Here is a 13,084-nt window from a genome sequence, read left to right as displayed (position 1 = left end):
GAAGCTTTCTCATCTCTAATCTATGTTGCAAGATCCAATGTCCTCCTCTTGATTCATCTCCACTTGATCCACAATGTTGCCCTCCCATGACAAAGAAAGAGAGAAAAGGAGAAGAGTGAATACTCTAGAGACCAAGGGGAGAAGCTCTCACGTTCTCATGCTCACAAATGCTCTCACAAGAGCAATGAAATCTCACTCTTGCGCTCAAGCTCTAGCTATGGAGGGTAAGGAGGAGAGAAGGAGATGGAGAGGTACTAGGAAAAGGTGGCTTCTCCTATCCAATGTCCCCAGAAGATGTGAGATGAATTGTAGTGTGTGATAAAAGTGAAAAGTAATCTCTTAACTACCCCAAATGGATGAGCATATCCTATGAGCATGAAAGCTCTTCCTTGTTCTTACAAATGGCGGATTAGTGAGAATCACGTAAGGGGCATAAGCGCTTGGATGCTAGGTGTGTTTCTACGGATTAGCTTGGATAGTACGTGATGATTGATGGAACCTTTCTTAAGAAACGATCTGTATAAAGGGGAATGGATTGGAACCCTTGCAAACGATCAACCAGATTATCCTCAACAATAACAATCATGGCAGCCATTTCCACAAGGCTCCTGACGTGGGTACCCTGTATATTTAGTGCAGCCTATCTATTATCTTGGTCATGTACACGATCTGCAGGTCTTAATTTTGCCGATCCATTTTGTGGGCTGGTGGGTTGGATGGCCAGGTTGGTGGTGGCGTACATCTACCCGGCGTTCGAGTGCTTCAAAACGATTGAAGCTGCCGCGCCCGACCAAGAAACGCTCATATTTTGGTGCCAATACTGGTAGAAATCATCAAATTGACTCTCTAGATTTACGAGAGAGAGAGAGAGAGAGAGAGAGAGAGAGAGTGTGTGTGTGTGTGTTTGGCTCTACGCGATCGCCACTGGACTCTAAATTCCAGAGCATTGTGTCAGAGAGAGAGAGAGAGAGAGAGAGAGAGAGAGAGAGGCCGCCGACTGCAGCGCTTGACTGTTAAGGAAAAAGATGGCTAAGTGTGAGAATAAGGAAAAAAGCTTTTCCACATTTCTATAACTTCAGTACTATGAAGAAAATACCAACTCAACGTTCTAAATTCCTCTCTAGTGTGAACCTCCCATGATTCCCATGTGCTTCAATACAACAAGATTTCCCGTTATAGGGCGCTCTCTCACCTAAAAGTACATACTTTATGTCACTTTATTGATCATCTTTTGCATTATTTAGCTTCAAATTCCTCTTCATGGCATAAGAATAGCTTCGGCTATGTGGGAATGACAATTCCACACTTGAAATCTTTTGGCATGATGAAAGTTTCTCTATGGGACATGTATGGCATCCTTCTAAGCTACAACAAACAAATCTCCTTTGGTAACTTTGAATATAAGGATTGTTGGTGACATGTTGATCAACAATCAATGTAGCCCTAACCATCTAGGGAGAGCAATCACACTTACCATTGAAGCCTCCACATAGGCTATAGGAAGAACATGGAGACAGAACCTTCCATTCCCCTCTTTTTTTCCCATTGCTTTATAATCTTGCTTTTGACATCTTCGATTTTATTTTGGTCTCCTATTAATAGGCTCAAGGTAAACTCAAGGCTCCACATAGAAATTATGCCAAAGGCAAAGAGTGCACGAATCTCTTTTTTAATGGAGCATAAAGTACCCATCAAGCTATATGTAGAGTCTTATTCAATTTCAAATGCAATCTAGTAGATATGACACTTCACAAGGTTGGTTGACAACTAAATTTTGTGTTTAAGGTGAACTTTGTATTTCCTTTTTAAACACTAGGATTGTAACCCCATAAATATTGTGACTCAACGATGAAGCTAGGAATTAGCATCTCCGTCCTAGACTAGTTTTACATCCTCCAAACCCACCATAAGCCGTAGGTCATATACTATTTGTAAAGTTGGTCATATAGCCTTCTTTGAGCTATTGCTTGCAAAAGAGACCAGTTAGACTTCAACATTTGAACACTTATCCTTTAGGCATAGATCATATCTTGTCTATGCATAGATCATACAACCTCCTCTAGGCTACTACTTGAGACTAAAAAATTAATGCGACTTTAAATTGCATGTAGGTGGTGATGCTAGTCGTGGTGGTGGTTATATAGACCATTCACAATGAATATGTTGCAAATTGGTAAAAAGAAGGAAAACAAGTTTAAGAGGTCTTTTATATGGTCCAACTAAGGAGGACTATGGGCACTTTTGAAAACCTCTTTTAGAGGATCCCAAGGTACCTTTGATACATATTTGAATGGAGGACCTTAGTTGTGCCTTCTATGGTTTCAAAAAACAACCCTTTTCATAGTGATGGATAGCCATGAAATTTCATAAGGTTTAATGCGATCTCCATTTTATGGCAACTAATGTATATGACACTTGGGCTAAATCTAATCCATGCAAGTTCTATCTACTACTTTGAAGCTTCCTAGGTACCTACATAAACTAACTCACAAGTCAAATAACATAGCTTAAGTTTGGCCTTGTGATTGTCATATAGATCAAAACTCCCTACTATCTCCTTGAATATAGTAGGGTCTTCTATCTCATCCCCGACATTAGTACTCGACTTTTTATTTTGCTCCAATGGTACTAAAAGAGGCTTACATGCCAATGGTACTAAAAGAGGCTTACATGCCATCATACTATACTTGGATAATATATCCAAGCCATAAAGCCTTTAGGATAGCCATAATATACCATCTATACATTTGATCACCTTAATACCAAGAAAATATCTCAGCTCACCCAAATCCTTCATCTTAAACTTTTTTTTCAAAAGGCCCTTGCAATTAGCAATCCCACTATCACTATCATTTGTAATAATCAAGTCATCCACATAGATGACTATGACAACCAAACTTACATCATCATTCCTCAAATAAAGTGAGTGATCTACATTTGAAATATAAAAGCTAAGGCTGATAAGTTACTCTTCGATCTTGTTAGACCATGCTCTAGGTGCTTGTTTCAGCCCGTAGAGCACATTCTCTAACCTGCACACATATATGGGATGCTCTAAATCCTCATCACCTACTATAGCTACTCCATATATAACTCTTCCTACAAATCACCATGCAAGAAGGCATTCTTTAGATCCATTTTCTCTATAAACTCTAATCTTTGGTTGTTGCCAAAGCAATCACACATTTGATAGTTGCCATCCTAGCAAGTGGATTGAATGTCTCTTCATAATCTATGCCATATGTTTGTGCATAGACTTTTGCAACCATCTTGGCCTTACACTTGCTAGTAGAGCCATTTGCATTATGCTTTATTTCATAGACCCACTTACAACCAATAGCTTTCTTGCCTTTGGGCAATGGTACTAGATTCCAAGTCATGTTGGCTTGTAATATAGCCATCTCCTTATCCATTGTTGCATCCCAATGAGTATGACCAATATTCTACTCAAAAGAAGTGGGCTCAACATCCTCAACCACCTTTTCATTATAAGCATAATGATGAGCTTCATAACCCTCAAAACCAAATCTTCTAACAAGGTATCTCATCCTACTAGCCTTGCATGTACCACCAAATCACTCAATGAAGCCTTTACATTTCTATGTGCTCTCTATATATTTGGTGACATGATTAAAGAAATACCAAGCTCATATTCCAATTCTTCTCTTTATAATTACTTGCCACACTAGTAGATGCACATGAAGATGTGGGACTGCTTCTTAGTCTCCTAGACCAAGGACTAATTTTAGATCTACCACTAGATGATGTCTCTGGTCTACTAAGAGTTCGTGATTCGTACTTTTTGTATATCCACATGAGTATCATGATTATCAATATTATTCAATGTATCTCCACTAGATGTATATTAATTGTTTACCTCATAAAAAATAACATCTTTGCTCACCCAAAACTCACTACTACCAGGGTTATAACAATGATACCCTTTCTACTCAATAAAATCTAAAATGAAAATACATTTTTGAGACTTTGGGTCCAATTTCTTCCTTAACTCATTAGGCACATGAACATACGCAATACAACCAAATACTTTCAAGTGTGATATATTAGGTTTCTTGCTTGTAAAGCATTCTTTAGGAGGCCTATTCATAATTTAGATAGTAGTATGAATAGCCTCAGACAAAAAATGCTTGGGTATATTCTTTTTAGCCATTAATATCCATGCAACTTCTACAATATGTCTATTTTTCTTTTCTGCAACCGCATTTTGTGTGGGATATGCCTACATGTAGATTGTCACTTTATCCCATGAGACCTTAGAAAAAATCACAGAACTCATTAGAGAGATATTCTCCCCCTCCATCTAACCTCAATCACCTAACTTTCAAGTATATATCTATTTCAATAACAGTCTTAGTCTAAGTTTTGTAGTGCTCAAATAGTTCACTCTTTTACTTTATAATATACCCAAAGTTTCTTGGAGAAACCATCAATTAAAATAACAAAATACTTGTTGCCACCAAAGGGATACATTTTGGGTAGGCCTCCAAACATTTGTAGAGATCACATTAAGTATATTCTTGCTTACATCTTCATCATATAAAAATGGTTGCCTTGCCTGCTTACTGCATTAATTTTTACCTTGGTAGATTTACATGTCCAATATGGCCAACTCTACTTCCTTTTGTAATCATCCTACACTTATGATTAAAGTCTTTAACAAAAAAATCATTTGCATTAAATCTAACTTGAAACCCTTGCTCTACCGTTTGACCAATAAATATCGAAATTTTTATGATGGATGGCACATGTAAAACATCTGACAAACACTTTATCTGATCATCATGAAAGGACAAGAAACCTTTTTCAAATATGTGAACTGGATGATACGAATGGCCTTTTATAAATCATGCATCTCTGTAAATCATTTAGCATGGCTAGACATATGATTAGATGCACTTGAATCAACATACCATATATCATCACATGCCCTCTTTCTTGTAACAACATTCATAATATGTTGCATGACAAAAAAATGCTCAATTTTGGCATCATTCTGTCTTGAAGACGATGCATGATTTCCTTGTTGCAAATTTTCACTTGAACGTCATTTTTCTTAACAAAACAATGGGCTATAATATGCTCTATTCTTCCACAGTAATGGTAGACAATACCAAATTGCTAGAACCTCTGTTGTTGTTCTGCCATCCACCTCTTTCTCTAGAGCTCCCCCTACCTCTAGAATTACTACAACCTCTTAAAATCTACATGCCACCAAAGGGTTGATTTAACCTATTTTGGTAGTTACCACAAACACAATCCATACCATGGCCTCTTGAAGAGGATATGCCATGTCTCCTTCCTAAACTTGAGTAAAATTCTTAGACTTGTTTACCACTTCTTTCTAATGGTTCACCTTGCATATTGATCTCTTTAATGATCATGAGAGAGACCAACTCGTCAAAATCAGGAAACGGCTTCTGTATGTACATAGAAGTAATAAAAGTTTTCTAGGCCTTTTCATTATTAAGGCCACCCAAAGTAGAAAAAACCAAATCACCATCATTAGGTATTACATGTATCTATAATGATCCTCATCTTCAAAACATACTTGTTTACATATATATTGCCTTTCTTCATGTTTACATATATCTTGCCTTTCTTCAAAGTATTCAACTCTTGCTTGATTTGGATCTTCGATGCCTTTGTATTTATTGAAAACATAACCTTGAAGATTGTTCAAGTTGCATGTGAAGTTTCTGCATTTTTGATATGCCCTAGCATAGTGTTATCAATGACTACAAACAACCAATACATTACCTTTTTATCTTTTTGTGTTTTATTCTTTCCGTACATTTTTTTCTTCTATAATTGCAAGAGTACTTAGCTCTAGTTCCTTTTTTCAATTGAAACAAACTTGTAGAGGCCTTTTCCAATAGGCACACAAAACTTCCATGATGGATACTTGTTCTTGTCTAGCTTCTCAATAATTGGATTTTCACTTTTCTCAGTCATTATGACACAATTGAGCACCAAAAAACAAGAATGACTTCTGCAACTCTTCACAAGATGTACATAGAAATAAATCAAGCAACCTTTTCTTTGACTGCTCAATAATACATACAATCTACAATATGTTTGCAAATAAATCTTGTGTTTGCTTCTTGACAAATACCCTAAAATTACATATTTAAAATCTATAACCTATGCACTAGAGAACAATCGACATACCTGAAATTACAAGATGCCTCGAAAATATTATCTACAACTTTGCGGAGCTAAAATAATGCTAAAATAGCTCACCAAATCTCAAATATCTCACAATAATCTGAGAGTTTGCTCCGCCCTACTTCCGGTACCTCCATATGCACTATCCAAGGAAAATAGAGAAAGAATGGAAAAGCTTCTTACCAATTGCTTGCTTGCTTGAATCCTTGCTCCTCCTTTACTTCAACCTTTAAAACCAAACTCTCTTAATGGTATCACTTTGATACCATATCACGGATCACGTAGTGTGGGGACTTGCTTAAGTCAATGTGTCGAACAAGTAGTTAGGAGGATTTCTAGATATTTCATTGTCTTAGCAACAATTCTACTTGTGACGAATACATTTGGCCTCTTCGAGTAGAACTTTTGAATGTCAAACTCATTGTTTCATTAGTTATATGACATCTAAAAGGAAAAAAACATCTTTATCACAAACATTTTCTCCACTTTAGTAGCCTAACCTTTCCAATATACAACATTTTCTCCATTGTAGTAGCTTAACCTTTCCAATATACAACTTCTTCGAACCAATATCTACTAATAACTGGGTTTTGACATGAGTAGTTGGAAGATCACACACACACACACACACACACACACACACACTCTCTCTCTCTCTCTCTCTCTCTCTCTCTCTCTCTCCCCCAAATGAGCAAGTCTATTTGCATGATTAAAACTTCTTTCTACTTCTCCTTTGACATTTTTATTAAGTATGATAGCATGAAGTTAGGTGTTAGAAATTTCATGTTTCCACATGGTTATGAGCTAGAGGATATAACTAAGGAGGATGATATATTATAGTGCTCATGATTATTTGTGAGAAAGAATGTGTTTGTGCATGGAGAGAAAAGATAGCAAGACACAAACTAGATGCAAAGTAGAAACGTAATCTTATTGCTAGAGAATGATTGATTGTGTGAGAGGGGAGTTACAATGTGGGATAGAGCCTCTTTTATAGGCTTAGGCAAGTTGCTTGATTATATCATTAGTGAGGCCATAGTCATATGGGTCCAACTACTTCTCTCAAATGGTAAATGCATGTTCCCTTTTTCCACCACATAGAGGAGGATTCACATCAACTTGTAAGAGGCATATTTCAACACCCTCCTTGGCTTGAGTAACATGAAAGAGATAGATAAGGGAGGATAGGATATACAGATGGGATAGATAGGGATAAATGGACTAGGTGTTACCATTTAGTACCCATGAAGACCAGAATTACAAGGAAAAGAAACATATGGAACTGAGATAACAAGTCTATGATTACAAGAAAAAGAAAAAATTGGAACTTAAATAACAAGTCGAGGATTATGATAAATAGAGAGGAGATGCCAATAACATAAAAACCTAGCCACTACAAAATAATAGTCTTCAAATTCTCAAATGAGAGGCCAAACATAGTTGATTATGCTCAATGGCAAGCACATAGTGTGACACTCAATGAAATAAAGAACTCGAGTATAGAAGATCCAAAATATGTTGGTCTGAGTGAGAGTGGTTTGTCGATGAAGAACTTATTTGTAGTTGGACACTTTGGTTGAAGACTCTAATGATGCACAAACTTCTTATATATTGTTGCTCTTGATGTAGTGATTCAAAATTGGTGTGTTTGATAGCCCTCCGTTAATTCTACATGTGAAGTTGATCTTCTCTTGGTCCTGCACTCCTGTGGTTGTGGAAGCTTGTCATATGTTGACTTCATGTTATGCTCTTGAAGCTTCTTCTTTGATAAAATAATGCTACTTGTTGTAGTTCAAAAAACAAACTTAATAGAAGAATTAGAAATTAGTTGTCTAATGTGAACAAACACTTGAAAATAACTTGGTGTGAATGGGGTCTAAAGAGAATGTTAATGTTTTAAAAAATTAATGAGATTTTAAGCTCAAAAATATTATTAGAAAAAGAAAAATTATAAGATTATTAGAAAAAGAACAATATTATTGATTACACTGATGGATTCCATGAGCTATAATAATGAGGATGCTACCTTTTTTACCGTGATGATCTGCCGTCATTTTATGATTTTGGTGGACTTGAGATGCAATAAAAGCACCATTTCTACATTGGATGAGCTTATGTGGATAGGAGCTTAATTTCAAAGAATGCTACCAATAATCCCCTTAAATGTAAAGAAGTCAATCACAATAAATTATTATAATCATAATGGCTATGTTAAGGGCACATTGGCATAGTTTATCATGGAAGTGAAGATCTTTATAAGGTACAAGTTCATTTGTAACATAACTATTTGTCATGTCTAAATTTTTTCAAAAGAACCTATTGTATATCTTTTTCTATTTTTCCTTGACCTTGTTAATAATATTTCTATCACAGGATCATCATCGCAATTATAACAGTGTGGGAGAGAATAGCAGATGGATTTATATCATGGTATAATTAAACTATATCAAGATATTTCACATTGTTTAACTTTCACATTTTGATTTGATTACATGGATCAATGTTTAATTGAGTTTGTTTATATAGGTTTCCATTATATAGTGAAGTAAAGCTTGGATTCATAATCTACCTATGGTACTCAAAGACTCTGGTAAGAACACTTGATACAATTAGGTGAGACAACTTCTATAACTAATTCAACACCTTTTTCTTGCATTTCATCAAGATTCTATGCATATTAGTTCCAAACAACACCTTTCTTAAAAGAATAAATGTACAAAACTTTGATGCTTTTTTGTCAAATGAAGAAGAAGTTGTAACATAACACGAAGTATGATAGCTAATTCATCCTATGTTTTGGACCTTATAAGAAATATATTTGAGTGGATTTTATCGTAAAGAGGAAAGCCTTGATGTTTACTCATGGTCGGCATGAGAGCATGAGACATGTAGATATGGATTTGTGGACTAAGTTGAGTTGCATACAACCTTTCTTTAAGGTTGTATAATGAGACATGTGGACCTTAGAAAGCTTGCTCAGCAAGGCAACACATCTTTTATTTATAGAATGCACAAAATAACTTCATCTAGTAATCACCAATATTGCTAATAATCTAAAACCACACCCAAAAAATGTATTTGAGATCAAAAGTCCTCTTACTAGATGGTTCTAGGCAATACACATCTAGCCATGAAACTATGATTTTAAAAGAATTGTTGATTGAAGGTTCATGGCAATCAATTTTTTATGATGATAGGGGACAACACATGTTTATTCAACATACTTGAAGCCCATTGTATCCACACATATATTGGGACTTGATGAGAAGTTGACATTTCTACAAAGTCGTGCAAAGGAGTTAATGGTTCAAAATTGGAACCATGCATGTGTCTACCTTCGGTTGCGATTCTTTGAGCTCCTTCGTTATATTACAGTGACTCAAGTGATTTGAATTCTTTGCCCCAAAACTCATGTTTTTTTTCATTTTTAAATAACAAATTAAAAAAAACAAATCAATACATAAAGTACAAGTTTAATTTTAAAGTTCTATACATATGTTAATTCAAACATGTGCATACATTGGGCTCATTTTGGGGTATAGATATTACCATTCACATTTTGAAGTTGTATGTTATTCTTGTAAATAATCAACTTATCAACCAATTTGGGTTTAGTGAATGCAAGTTTCATTACAATTAGGTTGAGAATTGCTGAAATAGGGTGGAAATTTTGACATTTGAGTTTCTAAACCTACATACTATTCTATGTAAAGAATGAAAGCAAACAAATACCATAAGGGGGATGGGGATTACCATTTTTTCAAGCTAATACTCATGAGCTGAAAAGTTGAGGGTCGAAATAAAAATTGAAAGTAGTTAATATTTGTAAATATTAACATGTCCTTCTAAACATGCTTATCCTAAAGCCCCTTGTTATCATGTCTTGTCCCCCCACACACACACACACACACACACACACACACACACACACACACACACACACACACACACACACACACACACACACACACACACACACACACACACACACACACACACACACACACACACACACACACACACACACACACACACACACACACACACACACACACACACACACACACACACACACACACACACACACACACACACACACACACACACACACACACACACACACACACACACACACACACACACACACACACACACACACACACACACACACACACACACACACACACACACACACACACACACACACACACACACACACACACACACACACACACACACACACACACACACACACACACACACACACACACACACACACACACACACACACACACACACACACACACACACACACACGTATACACAAATGCACGCATACACACATGCACACACATGTGTGCATACACACACATATGCACACACACAGAGAGAGAGAGAGAGAGAGAGAGAGAGAGAGAGAGAGAGAGAGAGAGAGAGAGAGAGAGAGAGAGAGAGAGAGAGAGAGAGAGAGAGAGAGAGAGAGAGAGAGAGAGAGAGAGAGAGAGAGAGAGAGAAGATGTGTTATATTCATAGTAGTGATTGTTCTATTCATACTCTTCTCTAGAATTCCGATAAATCAACACACTAACTCCATGGAATCCCCATGAGGTTATCCATCAACTCCTTGAGAGCTTTATGAAGCTAAGGTAGATGAGGCTTAGTGAGAGCATGAGAGCTTGATGAGAGTAAGTATTTTAAAGACCTCCACTTGACAAGACCAAATGTCTTGCCCAAAAAATTCAAGAATACCTTGCTTGAAAATGCATCCATATATGTAAATACTCTTGTATGTAACTCGCTTTATAAGTTGCATACCATGCAAGTATAGGCGGTGAAATTTTCACTAGCCAAGGCTAAACCACTTTAAATGGGGTGTAGAAGTTAATTAGGTAGTGATTATTACCCCTAAAAAGGATATGCAATGTAGATTACAACTCTATTTTACATTCCTTAATATTACTGTAGTCTTCCCATCCACTTTCTAGTTTTATAGTCTGGTTAAATCTCGTTAGTCTTTTGCTTTTCCTTTGACTTTGTAGGTCAAATTCCTATTCTCAACAACCTCAATTAACTCTATTTTCTCAAACATAACTATGAAATTTCTTGTTACTCCAATTGAAAAATTATAAATAAATCTAAAATTCACACCTCAAATAAGGCTTTTGTTCAATCCATGATGGTTTGCACATCTAATCCATGAAAAAATATAGACATATTCATCACATTTTGATCTTATCGTAAATGTTTTTATAGTAGCAATTTGTATGGGAATATTTGTTCTTATATGCATACAGGATTGAGTGGATGGCCACCTAGGTTAAATTGATAAATTAGGGAATATAAATGAAACTCTTATAATCAACCTTAATATCTCTGTGAAGTGAGTACCAATGAGGGACAACTCAATGTGGGAATGGGAGGTCAAGATTTCAAAACCTATCATTAAGTAGCTTTGTGGTGCCTTACCAATAGTGCTGAAGAGATTAGGATGGAGCCCCATCACAAATAATTAGAAATGGTCACATTAAGGAGAAAACTTTGTAAAGTGAGTGAGAATGAGGTTATTTTTTATTGTTTTAATTTTTTTAAAAATGAAGTGAAACATATAGGAAATATTTCTTTTTATATGCTTATGGATTGAGTGGATGGCCACTTAGGTTAAAGTATTAAACTTGGGAATCTAAAGAAAAATCTTATAGTTAACCTTCACAACTTTTTGAAGTGAGTACCAACAAGGGACACCTTAGCTCAGCAACAAACAAGAGGTCTCGAGTTCAAATCCTATGATTAAGGGGTTGCAGTACCATACCTTTAAGGGTGCAGATATTAGGATGAAGTCCAATCACAAATAATTTAGAATGGTACTATGAAGATTTTTTTTCTTTGGAAGTGAATCAAAAGAAGGTTCTTTGTTATTATTTTAAATAAAGGAAAAATGAAGTGAAGGATAGAGGAAATAAAAGACAAAAGGTCCCAAGGAAGTGAATTGTATAGGAAAATCTAAAGAACAATGATAGTTAAATCACAATGCGGAGTGGCAGAGATAAACAAAGGATTGGTACACCTTAGCTTAGTAGGAAAAAGAGGTCCCAAGTTCAAAACCTATGGTTGAGGGGATGTAGCACCTTACCCTTAAGGGTGCATGTATTAGGATGAAGTCCAATCACAAATAATTTAGAATGCTACTAAGGATTTTTTTTCTTTGGAAGTGAATCATAAGAAGGTTCTTTGTTATTATTTTAAATAAAGGAAAAATGAAGTGAAGGATATAGGATACAAAAGATCCCAAGGAAGTGAAATTGTATAAGAAAATCTAAAGAACAATGACAGTTAAATCCCAATGTAGAGTGGCAAAGATGTACAAAGGATAAAACTATGGGTTTTAAAGTTGTTACCATGTTTGGTTTGGTTCATCCTTTGTAACATCAATTTTAAAAATTACCTAGTTTCTAAAAGAAGGATAAATTTTATAAAGGGACCTAATTCACAAGATCCTAAGGATTTTCACATTGAAATAAACAATTCCAACAAAGTTTAACATGAACCCACAATGCTCACTAGTATAAAATGTCGCAAGCATGAGACATCAAAAATTTATTAGGATATTTCTCCAAAATATTGGAAAGAAGCATAGAGCCTAGGTCTAGAATGTCTTTAGTCCCTAATTTGACAACCTTAAGAAACTAGTAAACTAGGGGATAAAAGATCTAGGTCTACAAAGAGCATTTTACCCTAAAGTCAATGAGTCTATTTGGGGAGGCTCTTGATCTTAATATTACACTACTCCATGGAGTAGCTACCTATGACTTTAATACATCTAGCGTATGAAAATATATTTGTTAGATATGCTTAATACCCACTCTCAAATGGTGCCATGAATGATCCATGGTGCTCAAAT

At 35.7% G+C, this 13,084-nt stretch overlaps 1 protein-coding gene across 4 annotated transcripts in view; it reads left to right on the top strand.

Moving 5' to 3' along the window:
* The first annotated feature begins 549 nt into the window (after positions 1 to 549).
* The window catches only part of LOC148036774 (HVA22-like protein i), a 29,467-nt gene continuing 16,932 nt past the window's right edge, over positions 550 to 13,084 (top strand). For 3 of the 4 annotated variants that reach the window (XM_087675653.1, XM_087675652.1, XM_087675655.1), the window contains exons 1-5: positions 550 to 613; positions 725 to 823; positions 8,560 to 8,616; positions 8,713 to 8,776; positions 9,384 to 9,569. In XM_087675653.1, the coding sequence (XP_087531779.1) occupies positions 585 to 613; positions 725 to 823; positions 8,560 to 8,616; positions 8,713 to 8,776; positions 9,384 to 9,569 (435 nt within the window). In that variant the 5' untranslated portion in view covers positions 550 to 584. Of the gene's footprint in view, positions 614 to 724; positions 824 to 8,559; positions 8,617 to 8,712; positions 8,777 to 9,383; positions 9,570 to 10,750; positions 11,242 to 13,084 lie in introns of those variants that run through there. The other variant, XM_087675654.1, reaches the window with a different exon arrangement.

This window comes from Lygodium microphyllum, chromosome 4, assembly GCF_053477565.2.
Source record: "Lygodium microphyllum isolate KBCC chromosome 4, Lygodium_microphyllum_v1.1.10, whole genome shotgun sequence".
NCBI classification, from domain to species: Eukaryota; Viridiplantae; Streptophyta; class Polypodiopsida; order Schizaeales; family Lygodiaceae; genus Lygodium; species Lygodium microphyllum.
The sequence above is the reverse complement of the archived record's forward strand: the minus strand, read 5'-3'. Positions and strand labels throughout refer to the sequence as shown.